Raw genomic sequence first — 17,772 nt, forward strand, 5'->3', positions numbered from 1 at the left:
TTTTTTTTTTTTGGTTGAACTCGTTTTCTTGCTTATACAACTTTATTTGCTTTGGCGAAGCTTACATGAACATTCTGGGCGGGGCTTAAGGACGAGCAATGTAAGACGTGTTCCGATTGGATAGCGCGGACTAAAGCGGATGACTCCTTGAGATTTCAGAACTCTGTCCCGAACTGCAGGGCTTCGGTAACGGGACACAGAATGTGAATGGTAAGTAATCTTCACAAAATTACACCGTTTAGCAGCTTCTAAAGTGTCCACCCTGTTTCAAAGAAGAAATCTTACACAACTTATGACGACAGTCACATATTTTTTCTGCCGTGATTCCCGGTAGCATATTGTGCTAGCTAATGCTAGCACTAGGTAAAGTTAATAAACTAGGCTTGTGCAATATTCGTTAACCAGCGCACCTCTGTCGAGTGGCGTTAAGCGTGGAAAATACCAAATATATCTGGAGGAAATATGTGTTAAAAACTGTTGCATAATCCTCCGTGTGTGCATGTGTATATGTTGCACAAGGGAAAATATGATTGTTTTTCTTTTTCTTGCTTGTTGTGTTTTGCATGTTTTTGGTTTTGTTTTTCCCTTTAGCACCCGAACGCACCAGGTCGAAGGCAGCCCTTTAAGGAGGTGGAGCCCACTGATTGCAGCTTGTAATCAGTGGGTCGGCATGCTGATTGAGGCCATAATAAAAGAAGCCTGGATAGAAGGGGAGAGCGTGAGCCCTGCAAGCGAAAGAGACGGATCCTGACGAGTGACGGACAAAATCCGCACCCCAGACATAGAGCACCGAGAGGTGAACTGACGGCCCAACACAGAGAATCAGGGCAGAGGAGGTCCTCTGCCCGCGCCTGTAAGTAGTGTTCCGTCCCAGAGTGTTTACAGGAAATTAACCTCTCGATGGAGTCTTGGGACAGGATTGCTGGCGCTCTCCCTGTCTCTCTCTTTTAGCTGGGTCTGGCTGTAAAGGATCGTAATACGCCGAAGAGCGGGCAGTGCCGGAGTTTTTAAGAAGTCAGCTGGGAGCTGGCAAGTGTACAAAGGGTAGACGGGCCGCATTCACTTGGAGCAGCGCAAGTGGAACTCAGCCGAGGGTCTGGAACTGGTGACTTCCTTTTACGGAACTTTTACCGCGGTAAAGCTAACAGGTGTTACGTCAATCCGCGTTTCCCCATCAGATACGGTTCCCCCTTCGTCTTCTTGCCGCTCCGCCCCGCCCACGCGGCAAAATAGGCGCGTGCTCGTGACGAGCACTGAGAAAGCACGCGCGTAGCAAGCACGCGCTAGTTCGGCGCGCTTGTCTGAGGAACTACGGACATGGTGAAAGCTCAAACAACATGTTTCGGCAAAGTTGTCACACTTTCTTCACGTTTTTTGCGGGAAACTAATAGTAATAATACTAATAATTATAATAAATATATATGTTATACATATTATAATTATAATAAATAATATATATTTTATACATATTATAATTATAATACATAATATACGTTATATATATTATAGTTATATTATATATATATGTTGTATATATTATTATAATTATAATATGTTGTATATATTATAATTATATATGTTGTATATATTATAATATATATGTTGTATATATTATAATTATAATAGATAGATAGATAGATAGCCTAGTGCTATATGAATTAAAAACAGGGCAATGCAATTTAATGCTCAATATTACCCATCAGATACCGTTTCCCCTGTTTTAAAGTGGGGGAACACTATCTGATGGCCATCTTTCACCCATCAGATACCGTTTCCCCTGTTTTAAAGTGGGGGAAACGGTATGTGATGGGAGATTTATGGCCATCCGATACCGTTCCCCCACTTTAAAACAGGGGAAACGGTATCTGATGGGAGATTTATGGCCATCAGATAGCGTTCCCCCACTTTAAAACAGGGGAAACGGTATCTGATGGGTAATATTGAGCATTAAATTGCATTGCCCTGTTTTTAATTCATATAGCACTAGGCTATCTATCTATCTATCATAGTTATAATATATACAACATATTATAATATATACAACATATATATATATTATAATTATAATATATATAACATATATTATGTATTATAATTATAATATATGTATAAAATATATATTATTTATTCTAATTATAATATGTATAACATATATATTTATTATATTTATTATAATTATTAGTATTATTACTATTAGTTTCCCGCAAAAACGTGAAGAAAGTGTGACAACTTTGCCGAAACATGTTGTTTGAGCTTTCACGGTGTCCGTAGTTCCTCAGACAAGCGCGCCGAACAAGCTTGTGCTTGCTACGCGCGTGCTTTGTCAGTGCTCGTCACGAGCACGCGCCTATTTTGCCGCGTGGGCGGGGCGGAGCGGCAAGAAGACGAAGGGGGAACCGTATCTGATGGGGAAACGCGGATTGACGTAACACCTGTTCTGACTCCAGCCGGCCCAGCACACAATATACAAGTGCGCGGTCGCTCAAGACATTATGGTACACCCATTGCTGAGAAACTCTGTTTCCAAAGACTCCTACCACTTCTGGGTGACAGAGGGACAACTCTAGAACAGAACCAGAAAGTGGCAACTAGATCTGATGTGTAATTTCAAAATAAAAGACCATTAAAGTAGTAGTTTAGATCTATTCCACCTAAGTTGTCGTGCCCATTGCTGAGAAACTCTCTGTTTCCAAAGACTGCTACCACTTCTGGATGACAGAGGGACACCTATAGAACAGAACCAGAAAGTGGCAACTAGATCTGATGTGTAATTTCAAAATAAAAGACCATTAAAGTAGTAGTTTAGATCTATTCCACCTAAGTTGTCGTGCCCATTGCTGAGAAACTCTCTGTTTCCAAAGACTGCTACCACTTCTGGATGACAGAGGGACACCTATAGAACAGAACCAGAAAGTGGCAACCAGATCTGATGTATAATTTCAAAATAAAAGCCTATCAAAAAAGTCATTTTTTTATCTTTTCCATCTAAGTTGCCGTGCACATTGCTGAGAAACTCTCTGTTTCCAAAGACTGCTACCACTTCTGGGTGACAGAGGGACATCTCTAGAACAGAACCAGAAATTTGCAACTAGATCTGATGTATAATTTCAAAATAAAAGCCTATCAAAAAAGTCATTTCTTTTTCCCCTAAGTTGCCGTGCCCATTGCTGAGAAACTCTCTGTTTCCAAAGACTCCTACCACTTCTGGGTGACAGAGGGACACCTCTAGAACAGAACCAGAAAGTTGCAACCAGATCTGATGTGTAATTTCAAAATAAAAGACCATTAAAGTAGTAGTTTAGATCTATTCCACCTAAGTTGCCGTGCCCATTGCTGAGAAACTCTCTGTTTCCAAAGACTCCTACCACTTCTGGGTGACAGAGGGACACCTCTAGAAGAGAACCAGAAAGTGGCAACCAGATCTGATGTGTAATTTCAAAATAAAATACCATTAAAGTAGTAGTTTAGATCTATTCCACCTAAGTTGCCGTGCCCATTGCTTAGAAACTCTCTGTTTCCAAAGACTCCTACCACTTCTGGATGACAGAGGGTCACCTCTAGAACAGAACCAGAAAGTGGCAACTAGATCTGATGTGTAATTTCAAAATAAAAGCATTTCAAAATAGTCATTTGTTATGTTTTTCCCACCAATTTGCCTTGCACATTGCTGAAAAACTTTGTGTTTCCAGTGACTTCTCTCACTTCTGGGTGACGGATAAAAACGTCTGAGTGTTTTAAGAAGGGGAGATGCCACAGAGTGGTAAAAATGGCCGTGTTCCAACTTTTTTGGGATTTATAGACATTGTGAAATTTTGACTCAACATATATCTCCTGTAAAATGTTACATTTACTCAGATTAAACTTTTGATCTGCCATCTATGTTCTATTACGAATAAAATATTATATGTTGCCACCTCCACATCATTGCATTCAGTTTTTATTCACAAATTGTTTAGTGTCACACCTGTTTTGAAATCTGGTTTGTATATAAGTAGTACATGTATGGGAGATTATAGAAAAATCTGTGTATAAAAAAGATGATTGAGTGAGGCAGCTCTTTACATTTTCTACTTATTTGTGTATATAAAAATAAAAACGTATTATTTTAAAGGGATTTAATTTTGAAATTATAGATCATATGTGTTTGATATTTTCTGGTTGTCTTGTAGAGGTGTCCATCTGTCACCCAGAAGTGAGAGAAGTCACTGGAAACACAAAGTTTTTCAGCAATGTGCAAGGCAAATTGGTGGGAAAAACATAACAAATGACTATTTTGAAATGCTTTTATTTTGAAATTACACATCAGATCTAGTTGCCACTTTCTGGTTCTGTTCTAGAGGTGACCCTCTGTCATCCAGAAGTGGTAGGAGTCTTTGGAAACAGAGAGTTTCTCAGCAATGTGCACGGCAACTTAGGGGGAAAAGATAAAAAAATGACTTTTTTGATAGGCTTTTATTTTGAAATTACACATCAGATCTGGTTGCAACTTTCTGGTTCTGTTCTAGAGTTGTCCCTCTATCACCCAGAAGTGGTAGGAGTCTTTGGAAACAGAGAGTTTCTCAGCAATGGGCACGGCAACTTAGGGACAAAATATAAAAATGACTATACATATATATATATATATATATATATATATATATATATATATATATATATATATATATATATATATATAGTGTATTAGTTTCGTATTAGTTTCTGAGCATATATTATTTTCTGTTTGCAAATGCTGCGGCCTTTTATTGTGAAAGCAGCACGTAAATGGGTGTACCATAATGTCTTGAGCGACCGCGCACTTGTATATTGTGTGCTGGGCCGGCTGGAGTCAGAGCCGGCTAGCTTTACCGCGGTGAACTTTTTGGGATCTCATAAAAAAAGAGAAAAGGACTGTTTTTTTTATTTTATTCTTTTATATATAGCCACTATTGCAAGTGACTTCTTGTAGTAATAAAAGGTCTTAAATTTGACTGTTCCGTTGGTTGGGTTTTTTGAGTTGTTTGCTCCCCCTTGTATCGCGAACTGAGCGTGGAGCCATATTGGTGACATATATGTATTAACTAGCATTGAAGCTAAAATGGGAAAACAGCAGATCGTTGCACCAATGTTATTAGGTCCACATTAATCTGCACCACACATCAAGTGACTGTGCAGATGATTTATTTACCAAGCACATAATCAGTGTTGCCGATGAGGGGAGGCAATGTAACTCTTAAATATATATATATATTCTTCCAGATGTAAAATGTAAAACTAAGCTGGTAGGTCACAGGCCGAAGGAAGATATTCACATAATTTCTGTTTTTTATTATTTGGTGTGTATGTGTCTTGTACTTAGTTTTATTCTGAATTAGATGTAATATGCCTTTTGCTGTGTTATGATATTAAATTAAATTGGTGTTCTCCTAATTCCCCATTCTAGTATGACCAGCAGAGTGCAGCTGAAGCAGGACAGGCTTGTAGGTCTTACTGATTCCTCCAGCTGCTAGAGACGATCAGAGCATGAGGATGGAGAGACCAGCAAGTGTTGAGTCAGAGAAGGCCAGGTAGGGAAGTAAGTGTTGCTTTTAGGGGCCGGGTGTGTTTGGCTAAATATATTTCTCCAAGTCAGTTTATTTATTGGTTCGCCAACGCAAATAAAGTTGTATAAGCAAGAAAACGAGTTCAACCAAAAAATAAAAATAAAAAATAGACAACCAAAAAAAAATGCTCAACCAAAAAAAAGTGACTTCAATCAAAAAAAATCTTTAAAAATTTTTTTGTTTCGTAAAAAATTATTTTTATGATTAAAAACTTTAATATTTTTTTGTTTGACATGATTTGTTTTTGATTGAATAATTGTGAAACAAATCTAACTCCATAAATCTGTCTCTCTTTAAAGATATTTCCCACTTCTTCCTCACATCGTGTCTTTATGAAACCTTCAAAACAAAAACGGGAGATTTGGGATGCATCTTACTTTTGACAGAGTGAAATAATTGCATATAAATAATAGTCTTTACCACCTGTGTAAACTTTGCTGGTGAATGTTATAACACATATAAGTTTTATAATATATGTTATTGTTTCATTTCTAATGTAGGCTCTTGTGTCAGATAATCTAAGTTAATGTTAGAGAATAATAAATTTTTTTTAGATTTACGGAATCTCAGTTAGCCTTCATAGCGGGGCTAAACCCCGGTATTACACCAAGCACTGTAGCTAATATTAGCTGGTATCTCACCGGTAGACATAAATACAGTAAATATTCTAATCACAATATATACACAATAATATGTCCATCTTACTTGTGAAATGTTGTCTGTGTTTTTTGTTCATATATATATATATATATGTATGTATGTGTGTGTGTGTGTACTGATGTTGTGGTTATTGCACAAGGATGATCAAATGTGAGAATAGTACAGCCATTTACTGGACCCCAAATTTACACATAGCTCCCCAGCTAACTTTACTGCTGTTTTGAATGCTTATGATAAAATATATCAAAGTTTGATATATCGCCAGTTTCCTCATCTCCAAAATGAGTATACGTATGGGTTAGTTTGCATGAGGAATCTCACATTCTTCCATTATTATTTTATAGCTCACATTTGGCTTTGATACTATTGTGATTCTATGCAACCGTCATAAAACTAAGAGAGCTCAAAGACATGTAACTTTTCAGGATTTTATTCTGACAAAAACAAATCATATATTGTCTTTAATTGTTTGAGACTCTGACACTTCAGAAACTCTTTAGTGCATCAAGGTACATCCAGACATTACCCAGAGAATATGATGAATGTTGATGAACCAGCTTGCTCCCAAGGGAATGACAGCATACTCAGATGTAGTCCCCTGAAAACTGAATCAACCGTTTTCTCTCACAAAACTTTAAACATCTGTTTCTGCTTAAAGTTTAAATTTCATTTAAAGCACTTATGTTTAATAAAGCATAAATTGTGTTAAAGTCAGCTTAGTACATTTAAATGGTAATTTACATTTACTAAAATAAAATCCTGAACAAGAAAATATTTTCTAGCTTATTCTGTTTCAATTTATCAAAAGAGATGCAGTAACTCATCTTCCACAGAACGGCAAACTAGAGGAATGATGGATGGAAATAAGACGGATGGAGGGTCAGATGGAACTATGTCAGGAAGCATGTTCTCTAGTCTACTGTTCATGCAGCTTCTTTTATGGCTCTTAGCAGTATGAAGAGGTAAATAACTGCTGCAATATTACCACAAAGCTATCCACATGATAAAGTCAGCAATCAGCACTCATTAAACACCAACTTCCTATTGCGCCCTATTGTCATCACAGCTTAAAATAAATGCTTGTGTGTGAGACGAGTTCCTCCTCCCGAAACATAATAGAACAATCTGCCAAATCCTCAAGAGTTATTGCCCAGCTGATTTCAAGCAGATGCAATGGAATCATGTAAAGAACCTTCTCAGGCTTTGGGACATTACAAACACAAAGACAGCAGATTAAAAAGAATTGCTTTAAAGCAGGTGGGGTGTCCTCCGTCAATCGTCTGGTTCAGCTACACACTGCTCCACAATTTCTCTGAGGTTGGGGTTTTCCATGGCAGCTGCTATCCGCTCCTTATCATTGATCTGTTTGTTAACTGCAGACATGAACAGAAGGTTCTCACTCAGTTAATGAGCAACAGCAAGATTAAAAGAAAAGCACCCATCAATTTATCAAAAAAAGATACATCTGCTGCAAAAAACAGTATGTGCTCCATCAGAGGTTACCACTGTTTTTGCTTTTTAATTCTTACTAAAATGCTTGAGATTATCTTAATACCAGAAAAAGATAATAAATACAAAGAGCAGTTTTTCCAAGCCATGATTTCATTTATGGGATGCACCATGGAGCATCCCATAAATGTCCGCATGAAGTTGAATGTTCTCCTCATAAATAGGTGGGTTCACTCAGAGTACTTGGTCTCCCTTCACTCGTCCTGTAGCAACAGTGGTCAATCGCTTGTATTGTCGCTGACTTTGCAGAAATGCGTCAAACAGAGCATGGATGTAGCAACAGCAAAGAGGAAACTCCCCTTTAACAGGATAAACCTCTGGCAGAATACGACTCAGCGGCCATCTGCCATGGCCAACAGGGGGTTTTAGTACACACACACACACAAAAGAAACAAAAGCATTGATCTATAATTACTTCCTATATTAAAGAAAAGTAAAATATTAGCAGTATAAGAATGTTAAGTTGTTGGCAGCAGTGTCTCAGCCGATGGTTTCCTCAGGCAAGACGTATTTATGGTGTATGACCTACTTAAACCTTTAATGCTCGTATGTGAGAAAATATTAAATAAAAACTTACTGTCTTCTTCAGTAGAATGGGTTCCTTCTGAAATGTAAATTTCCAACTAAAGAAAACAAGAAGAAAAAAACAATTGATCAAACAACTTATGTTTGTTGCCATCAAGACCAAAGATGACTAATACTAGCTTGGAGAGAAGGTGGTTTAGGATTCCAAATAGCATGAGAATAGATTGAAGAGACATAATAGGGGGAAAAAAATTCACAAACAAAGAGTTTTAATAAATTTAAAGTATACCAATATTACTGCTGCTCAGAAGACAAGAGAAACATGAAATCTGCCCATTTGGTCAGGGCTGTTCAGACTCACCTTGTGTTTAAATGGCAGACACCGCTGCAACTTCACTTGTATGCACAGACCTGCAGACAACATCTTTATAAGACACAGATACTAACAGATCTACTGCAACAAAACAGGAAAAAATAGACCAGTGTTCTAAAACTTTTCCATCTGAGGACCATTTAACCCATTTAAAGTAGATATGCATTGCTTTTAAATCTTTTCTTGCATGTAAATCATTCATTGTGGCCAATATAAAGTGGAACTGCAATGCTGTGTTCTGAATTCCTGGTCACTAGAACTCAGACCAATAACGAGTAAAAAATTACAATAAGAGTAATAATTACAAATATTTAGTACTTAGTACATTAATACTTCTCAATTTACTGACTGAGTCTTTCCAAACCCAAAATATGATCAGTTCTCCATCTGCCATTGTTTTCAGGTGGGTTTAGAGGAGACTTTTGCCATCAGCAGACTTGCTCACCAATCAGAGTAGCCAGGGAGCAATGAGGAACGGTTGGGGAGAATCTGATTATGATGAGGAACTCATCCTCGTTGAGCTCCTGAATCTCCACACATTTCTCTGTCACCACCTCCAGTTCCTCCAGGGTGTTCGGCTTCTCTGGGTCCCGGATGGATCGAATCACATCTGAGGGAGGGAAGGAAATAAGTTTCCATAAGATGCTTGAAATCTATTAACTTCTACAATGACTGAACAATGAAATACAATGCTGTGAAAATGATTTATACTTTGCAAATTTCTGTTTTTTCTTATGCTTTTTTTATTGCTGTTTTGTTAGAGTTGACCCTGGGGGCACTTTGACTACCCCAGGGTCAAAGTGCCCTGCTTTTACTGCATTTTTAAAATTATTATTCCCAGTATCTCTGTCATCTTGCAGGTTAATTCTATGAAACTTGGCCAGAACGTTTTTTAAATTTTCTTTTTAAAATTTCTTTGTCCCTTTGATTGTAAGTTATGTAGAACAAAATGTATGCACTTTGTGTGCACTTAACATTCTGGTTCAACTGACTCCCATTATAACCACATATTTTTAATGGACAGTTAACCTTGTGTTTTAAAATAACTTTCTTATGAAGATCAAACTTATCTTCTACCTTCGAACTACAATGACAACTTGTTTTAGGTGTGATGACTCCCCTAATATAACCACAGGCTTCACCTCTTTATTTTGTCAAGTCTCAATGAGGGAATGGTCCTATTATCTTTCAAAATGCATGGCAAAAATATATTGAACACCACAAAAATAGTCTTGGTGTGTTGGCAATGGTGTAAAGGAGTGGTGTGAATATGATAAAGAACATATTTTCTAATTTAAGGAATCAAAGCCAAGTAGCCTTTGTTTATGTTTTCTTTATTATGGGAGATTCCGATGTGTGGCATAGCAAGTTTATGCAGGTTAATCTGTCAGATCTTCTACACATGAAGAGAGTCTGCTATACTTCTTTAGTAAGTGACAAGTCACATGACAAAATGTTAGGAGAGTACAGCTATTTCTATTCAAATGTAATGAGTAAAGGTAAAAAGTGGTCAGAAAGATAAATACTCAGGTATAGATACCTGAAAAGTCTAATTAAGTATAGCAACGAAGTACTTTTTCACTTTACAACTCTGCCTGCAATTAACATAGAATGATCTACACCAGGTTTGAAGTGTCCAGGTGTCATAGTTTAGGAGCTGGAGCGGTTTTAATGTGGTACAGATCAATAAAAAGCGTCGAAATAGCCATTAAGGAAACTTCACAATTCAAATAAAAGGTTTCAAATATCACAAACTTAGTCTTATTCTGCTTTAGTGCTGAATAATCTAGTCCAGGTTTGAAGAGTCCATGTGTTGTATTTTTTAAAGGTTAAATAAGCTCAAAGTACTGAAAAAATTAGGTGAAATTGCCTTTTAGCCATAAATTTCCGAATCGGAATTTTCAGCTTCATAGTCGCAAAGGAACAGGAAATAAAGGCGCGAGCTTTTTCTATGTATTACCTTTCCAGCTCAACTAGCACTCAGTCTGACGTTAGAAACGCCTATAGACCTCTGACTTACCGTACACGTCCAAAGCTTTTTCCTCCATCGGCTTGGTGTTCATGCCATTTCTGATGAGTCCGGACAGTTGGAAAATCTTTTCGAGAGCTGATGATAGAAGGCTGGACACTATTTCCATTCTTTAACAAGCGCCATGATAAACATTAACGTCTCAAGAAAGACTATCTTCTTCTTTTGTTCAATGGCGATTGTCAAACAACCTAACAGAGCATGACTGCCACCAACTGGGCAGTAATGCCAGTTTGGTGATCTCTCTCTCTTTCTCTCTCTCTCTCTCATACACACACACACACATACACGAACCACACTCCTTACCCGTAGGTGGCGGTAATGCACCTTAAGTTGTTTGCCAACTGCCAATAAATTTCAAGAAGAAAATTCGGTCACCAGTTCACCCGTCTCCTAATAGTGTTGTTGATTTTGTTGGGGAAAAGGAAAAAAGAAAACATTTTAGATCCATATTCAGTACAATCATATTTAGACAATAAGCACTATAGATATGTCCAAGTTTATACAGATGGTTCAAAAAAACTCAAATAGCAGTAATGGGGTGTCATCCATTGTTCCAGAATTCAATATTAAAAAATGTAAAAGAATTACTGATGGAGTATCAGTTTATACAGGAGAGATGATGGGATTCATTTTGGTTTTAGGATGGATCGAGGAAGTTCGTCCACTGAGATATATAATATGTTCTGATTCAAGTTCATCATTATATTCATTAAAAAATAATCATTCTATTAGTAGACCAGACCTTTTATTAATAATTATTAAATTATTAATAATTTAATAATATTTAAAAATATATTTTAATAATTATTTTTTTTTTATTAAAAAATTAATAATTAAAAGTTATTAATTTATATAATTCAGGCAATGGGTTTATTAGTTGTATTACATGGGTACCATCACATGTAGGAAAAAAAGGAAATGAGTTGGGAGACAAATATGCAAAACAAGCTACAAAAAATAGTTATATTGATATATTGGTACCAACCAATATATTGATATATTGGTTGGTATATCAATATATTGGTTGGTACCAATATATTGATACCAACAATATATCAATATATTGATATATTTATATATATATATTGATATATTGTTATAAAAAATAACTATTTTTTATATCAATATAAAAAATAGTTATATTGATATATTGGTACCAACCAATATATCAATATATTGGTTGGTACCAATATATCAATATAACTATTTTTTGTAGCTTGTTTTGCATATTTGTCTCCCAACTCATTTCCTTTTTTTCCTATAATAGATTTGATTTCTTCTTTACTTAATGGTTTAAGTAAAGAAGAAATCAAATCTATTATTAAACAAAAGGTTAAGGAAAGATGGCAGAAGCAGTGGGAAGAAGATAGAACTGGTAGGTGCCTTTACAGTATTCAAAGAAAAGTTGGTGCAATGAGGAGAACAGGACGAAATAGAAAAGAGGAAACCATTATATCCATATTACATTTTGGTCATACAAGGTTAAATAGCACATTATTTAAAATGGGAAAACATCCAACTGGAAATTGTGATTTTTGTCTTCAAGAAGAGACAGTAAAACATGTTTTGTTGTTCTGTTCTATTCTGTTGAGAGAAGGGAATTAGTATGTTGATTACAAGAAAAATAAATTACAGTTAAATATACAAGATATTTTGGACAAAACTTCTACTTCTGAATATTTTTGTGATTTAATAAATTACCTTAAGAAAACGAAATTAATAGAAAGGATATGTTTGTTTTTCTGTGGGAGAATATATATGTAGCATCCCGATCCACACTCCATTCCAGTAGATGGCGGTAATGCACATCAGTAAGTTGCTTGCCAACCGCCATAAATAAAGAAGAAGAAGCTATTTCGGTCAGCTGACACTAGAAGTAATGTGACTCGTTGAACTGGGAAGCTGTTGACGAGAAAGAAATGGTTCAATCTTTCCCATCTTATTCAGATATCTTTATCAAGGCAATTTAAACCGGTCAAACACTATTCTGTAACTGTGAGGAGATGTTGGATGGGCAGAACTCCATAGAGGTGCTGGTTATTCCTGAGAACCAGCACTGTGGTCAGCTAGCAGACATCCAGAAAGCCGAGCTGTGTCCTGCGGGCTCCCTCCTCTGCTGTCTTGGGGTCTCGGGCCAGCTGTTGGTGTGGGACCCTGGGGATAGAGAGGCCCCTCCGGCTGCATCGGACGGCTGCTTTGTAGAGTGAGTTCTGACTGGTCTTCACTTCCCGTGTTTGTGAAACAAGATTTATAATGCAATTTACTGCTGACTAAACGGCTTTTATGCTCTAACCGAATCGAGACAGACAATAGTTTTTAACAGTGACCCATCCTACAATAAACTCTTTAAAATCTTTTTTAGCAATAAAAATGTAAGACTCGTGCTAAGTCATGTGCCATGTACGTTTATTTCACACAGCTGCATTCAAACATTTTTTTCTGCAAAGAATGGTGCGAAATTCTGGTAAAGTCTTAATAAAGACACAAATAGTACTGTTATAAAATAATAGATTCCGTCAACACTACCAAATAAAATTCATAAATCTTTTGAAACCTGTCCTGTGGTCAAAACTTGTTTGCTGTTTATTCAGTGAAGTTGCACATGGTGTAGGTATTCTAAAAGTTACAGAAGTAATGTAACTGAGTAAATGTAAATACTTACTATATGTGACCTGGACAGAGTCTGTCACTGCTGGATTGATTTGTCTCTTATTTGTAGTTTTGTTGAATACAAAGTCAACTACTGAAATCAAAATCATATCCAAATTAAATACTTCATGGAATTGCAGATAGTAGTGCTTATTCTGCAGATAAAAAAAATAACTAACTTTTCCCTGTTTATAGTTTCTGCTGGGAGGAGGCGACTACAAGCATTTTGGGAGTCAGCAGCTTTAATTTGTTGGCTGTTGGATCACAGGGTGACCTAACGCTATTCGAGGCTGAAGCAGAACAATCCACCCCAGTTTCTTTACTGACTGTGCAAAAGTGTAATGTAGATAATCTGCTGGAAATTGTCAAAGAGAGCGACAAAAGTGAGTACTCAGTTGTTCTTACCTGCTGATTTTTGTTTCAAAAGTCTTGATGTTAACTGGTTGACAGCCAAAAAATTGTCTGGGGTTTTTCAACTCTCTTAGGGTCATTTTGATGAGCTCAATCCAGAAATCACATTGGTTTTGCTGAATCAGGTCAACTCTGAACTATAGTGCACCATGAGCATCAAATGCTTGACTTGTTCTCACATCTGAATCGGTTTCCTGAGAATCTGATCAATGAGTGATGAGGAGAGATTCCATCAGAACAGAAAAGAGATGGAGAATTTTACACAATGAAGACGTAATGTTCAATTCACATGTACTTACCCTCTGTAGTGTTTGTTGCACACTTAATGATCAGTCAGTGTGCTTTTCCGCAGGTTCTTTATTTTGAGGAACGCTGTTAAAACAAGAGCGACAGTGAGCGCCTCCGCTGACCAGCCGTTGCTGCGCTAAATTGCCATTGGCTCTCCTCACAAACAAATATTTACAATATAACTGAAAAAAGAAATATTTACAATATAAATCAAAGAATTGTTCATGCAAAACTTCCACAAATATATACTGCTCAAAAAAATAAAGGGAACATTTCACTTTAATTTTGTGTGTGGCTCCAAATCCAGGCCTCCGTTGGTTAATAAATTTGATTTCCATTGATGATTTTTGTGTGATTTTGTTGTCAGCACATTCAACTTTGTACAGAACAAAGTATTCAATGAGAATATTTCATTCATTCAGATCTAGGATGTGTTATGTGAGTGTTCCCTTTATTTTTTTGAGCAGTGTATATCGCCACTCCACTCCAGCTCACTTCCCCAACAAGACAGCGTCGATACAAATAGCAGCGACAGTTAGCGCCTCCGCTGACCAGCCGTTCGTTGGCTCGCTGAGTCAGGAGTGCTGCTCACCGTGCTCCACGCGCCCACCGGTGGCGAACCGCTGCAACTACAGTAAGAGAAGTGCATCTTGAGAGTACAGCCAACATAAGAAAAACAGAAGCAAGTAAACAAAGCAAGAAAAGGGAGGGGGGTGCAATCATTCCCAATGTCCATTCTGTCACATGTTTATTATACAATTTACAGAAGTCCAAGTTTGTAACACTTTAATAAAAACACTGTGTTAGGCAAATTTCTTTCTCCTAAAAAAATAAATATTAACAGAAATTAACTGATAATGTCACATAAATGTCATCAATTTAGTTAGATCAGATTTCTCAAAAGCAAATTAGAATAAAAACCCGATTGAGAAAAATGGATGTCATTTATGGATTCAGCGGTGCAAAACAATCCTAATTCAGTTGAAAAAACATAGACAACTTCCAAAAAAAGTTTTTTGTAACTCAGTGTTATGCTCTTGTTGCCAGGTGTGTGTGAGCTGGTGTCTGTACAGGTCTTGTCCTTTATGGCCAACCAGTGCTGTGTACTGGTAAACAGTGACTGGATTCTGCAGTTGCAGTGGGAACAGGCATCACAAGAACCAAAGAAGATCTCCTGCTGCAGAATCCAGCTAACGACCAGTGACAGACATACTGCTGTTCACCACTGTGTCTTTGCAGAGACCTTATTTGTCCTCAGCTCCAGTGGACTCATTTGTATCCTGCAAAAAGCCTCTTATACTGACAGTAAAGATGCTGCTTTGAAAAACTGCAGAAGTTCTGTCTCCTCATAATAAAGCAACAGCCCCAAGCTAGCACAACCGGTGGAAAATTAAAGAAAACAATAATCATGTAAAAAGCTTGTCCTAATCCTGGGAGCAGCATTCAGAATAGAATATGTTATGACTGCTTTTAAAATTTTGGATATGGCTGGAAAAAGAATATGAGTAAAGAACATACACACTGCAGCTTTAAACCAGGTTTGTGAAAGAAACCCTGGATATAATAAATGCGATGTGATGTGACTGATGATCTAAAAAAAAAAAAAAACGGATTGCCATTTTATAGTTTGTTAGTGTGTGAAACAATGCATTTCTACCCAAAGAGTGTTTTCCCTAATCAGTCCACCTGATCAGATGTGTATGCCATTACTGATGGCTCTCTGCTGGCCAGCATCGACATTCCTTCCTACCTGAGCTCTGGTTGGCCGGATGGCGGCCTGACTTCCTCTTCACTCTCTTCCTCCTCCTCCTTCTGTCTTTTCCATGTGTCAGCAGATCTCTGCACAGCTGTAGCTGTAACTCAGTCTCATGCAGCAGTCACCGTTAACCTTAACCACTACTTCAGGTACAGAAGTCAGTTCTCTGTTAATGTTTTCTAATTGCTTTGTTTACAGCAGTGATGTATGGCATTCCTCCTTAAGGTCTACTGTAGACTTTCCTTCATGTGTGTTACTCCCTCACTCTGAAGATGACATAGGCATTTGGGTGACAGTGATATTTGCTCTTTGTCTAAAAGATTGAACACATGTTGATGCATACATATAGAACTGATTTGAAAAACATTGCTTTGTTACTTTCTCTCAGTAGATTAAGATCACTATTGATCATAGATTTAGTGTGAGACTAAGTTTATGTGTAGCAAAAATAAGGATATGATTTGGCATCTTGTTTTAACACTTAGCATAGTGGCTGGTAGACCATGAGCCTTTGGGTTTTAATTATAACTCTGTCTTTTTGACTCAGCCCCGGCTCCAGAGTAGTTTAGCTAAGTTGACATAGTAAATGGATTTTTAATTTAATATGAATACATAAACAAACTTCCTTTCAAATATAAGAATAGCCATATTTATTAATACAAAATAAACAATAATGATGTAAACAGTGACATGGAGAAATGTTTTCAACCTCTGCAGACAATTTCTTTAAATACAAACTCATTCTACACAAGTAAGTACTATAGCGCATTAGGGCCATTGTAGGTAGAAAAAAAGGAGTACATTTCCACTGAAAAAAACTTTCCAGAAAAAAAACAAATATTTTTGAGCTGAGCAAAAGTTGAAAATTTGCTAGAAAGAACCTCAAAAAGTTTGAGATGCATCTCAGAATTCTTTTTCTTTCTTTTTTTTTTTTTTTTTTTAAATTTCCATGTTTTCTTGAAAATGTCAGTTTTTTTCTAGCAATTTATGCTTTCTTTTTTAAAAAAAAAAATCTACAATGGCCCCCTAATACACTGTAAGATACGGAGCCCTCCAGGGGACATGGGGAATTTTTTTTCTGTTGCGTTCCCTCGCAAAACTTTTGCGTTCCATCACAAAGGTTTTGCGTTCCCTCGCAATAATCTACTGATCAGTTCAGTTTAATACATAATTGAATATTGTAAGCCTTTTTACGGTGGCCGCCGTACTTTCTGCTTTAATACAAGCTTATAAGGTTTTTCCATGGACTATTGAGTTATTATCGTGGGGTAATAAGTCATCTGATTGTGTCTCTATTGTGTTCGTAGTCTGAATTGTTTAAAGGGCTGCTGTCAGTGCCGTTCCGTCTTAGCCTTAATAGACATAAACATGCAGTAAATAAATCGATTTTCAATCAGTTTATGCACCAAAGCGTTAATAATAATAAACACGTTTTATTATTATAAAACACAGCAAACTAATGGTGGTAGAGGGCCGCACTGGGTTAACTCGGGGAATCTCATCTGTCCGTGTATCAATCAACTCCTAACCTCTTCTTTGTTCTGTCACAATTATTGATTTATTTAATTTTTATTATCATGCAAAAAACTTTCCGAGGACTGACCACCCAGCTCACCCGCTTCCTCATGCACACAGAGCCAGCAGCGTCACCTTCCCATTCATACTTCATGACAGTCACGCCCACATCGACACGCCCACCACCAGGTGTCAAAGCCGCTGCTCCTGTCATATCAATAATTACTTATTTCATTCATATGGCTCTTACAGAACCTCAGTGAAAATGTGTTTATTATTATTAACGCTTTGGTGCAAAAAAACTGATCAGTAGATTATTGCGAGCGAACGCAAAACCTTTTGCGAGGGAACGCAAAAGTTTTGCGAGGGGACGCAAAAGAAAAAAATTTCCTCATGTCCCTCATGTCTCAGGATCAGGATCAGTTAATGATATTATTCAAGTAAAAGTAAAAAAGTACAGTGCAGTAAAACAACT

The 17,772-nt window shown here is 37.0% G+C and overlaps 2 protein-coding genes and 1 long non-coding RNA gene across 5 annotated transcripts in view; 2 read left to right on the plus strand and 1 right to left on the minus strand.

Annotated features, from left to right (window-relative positions):
* LOC148159511 (uncharacterized) lies at positions 1-5,704 on the plus strand. 2 transcript variants are annotated; one of them, XR_015763101.1, is made up of 3 exons: positions 1-210; positions 592-1,105; positions 5,420-5,704. It is a non-coding gene; the product is annotated as an uncharacterized LOC148159511 (long non-coding RNA). The 2 variants fall into 2 exon arrangements; XR_015763102.1 differs by having other exon boundaries at positions 592-1,094.
* Positions 5,705-6,653: 949 nt separating this feature from the next.
* ciao2a (cytosolic iron-sulfur assembly component 2A) lies at positions 6,654-10,877 on the minus strand. Its single transcript, XM_014972431.2, has 5 exons — positions 10,667-10,877; positions 9,092-9,256; positions 8,635-8,684; positions 8,326-8,371; positions 6,654-7,612 (listed from the first exon to the last, which is right to left on the minus strand). The coding sequence occupies exons 1-5, from the start codon at positions 10,782-10,784 to the stop codon at positions 7,512-7,514; spliced, it is 480 nt and encodes a 159-aa protein (XP_014827917.1). The 5' UTR covers positions 10,785-10,877; the 3' UTR covers positions 6,654-7,511.
* A 1,610-nt stretch (positions 10,878-12,487) lies between these two features.
* Positions 12,488-17,772, plus strand: part of spg11 (SPG11 vesicle trafficking associated, spatacsin) — a 34,539-nt gene continuing 29,254 nt past the window's right edge. Inside the window, exons 1-4 of one of the 2 annotated variants that reach the window (XM_014972430.2) lie at positions 12,488-12,881; positions 13,523-13,710; positions 15,074-15,301; positions 15,721-15,931. In XM_014972430.2, coding sequence (XP_014827916.2) covers positions 12,682-12,881; positions 13,523-13,710; positions 15,074-15,301; positions 15,721-15,931 — 827 coding nt within the window. In that variant the 5' untranslated portion in view covers positions 12,488-12,681. The remainder of the gene's footprint in view (positions 12,882-13,522; positions 13,711-15,073; positions 15,302-15,720; positions 15,932-17,772) is intronic. The other variant, XM_014972428.2, reaches the window with a different exon arrangement.

Source organism: Poecilia mexicana, unplaced genomic scaffold (genome assembly GCF_051168715.1).
Source record: "Poecilia mexicana isolate PSO_F unplaced genomic scaffold, ASM5116871v1 scaffold_6, whole genome shotgun sequence".
Lineage (NCBI taxonomy): Eukaryota > Metazoa > Chordata > Actinopteri > Cyprinodontiformes > Poeciliidae > Poecilia > Poecilia mexicana.

Excerpts from the sequence above, each read along its gene's own strand:
- ciao2a (XM_014972431.2), bottom strand. The coding sequence starts at position 10,784 with ATGGAAATAGTGTCCAGCCTTCTATCATCAGCTCTCGAAAAGATTTTC. Across the intron at positions 8,372-8,634 it reads GTCTGCCATTTAAACACAAG|TTGGAAATTTACATTTCAGA; the intron begins GTGAGTCTGAAC and ends TGTTTTCTTTAG. Across the intron at positions 7,613-8,325 it reads CCATTCTACTGAAGAAGACA|TTAACAAACAGATCAATGAT; the intron begins GTAAGTTTTTAT and ends TCATGTCTGCAG.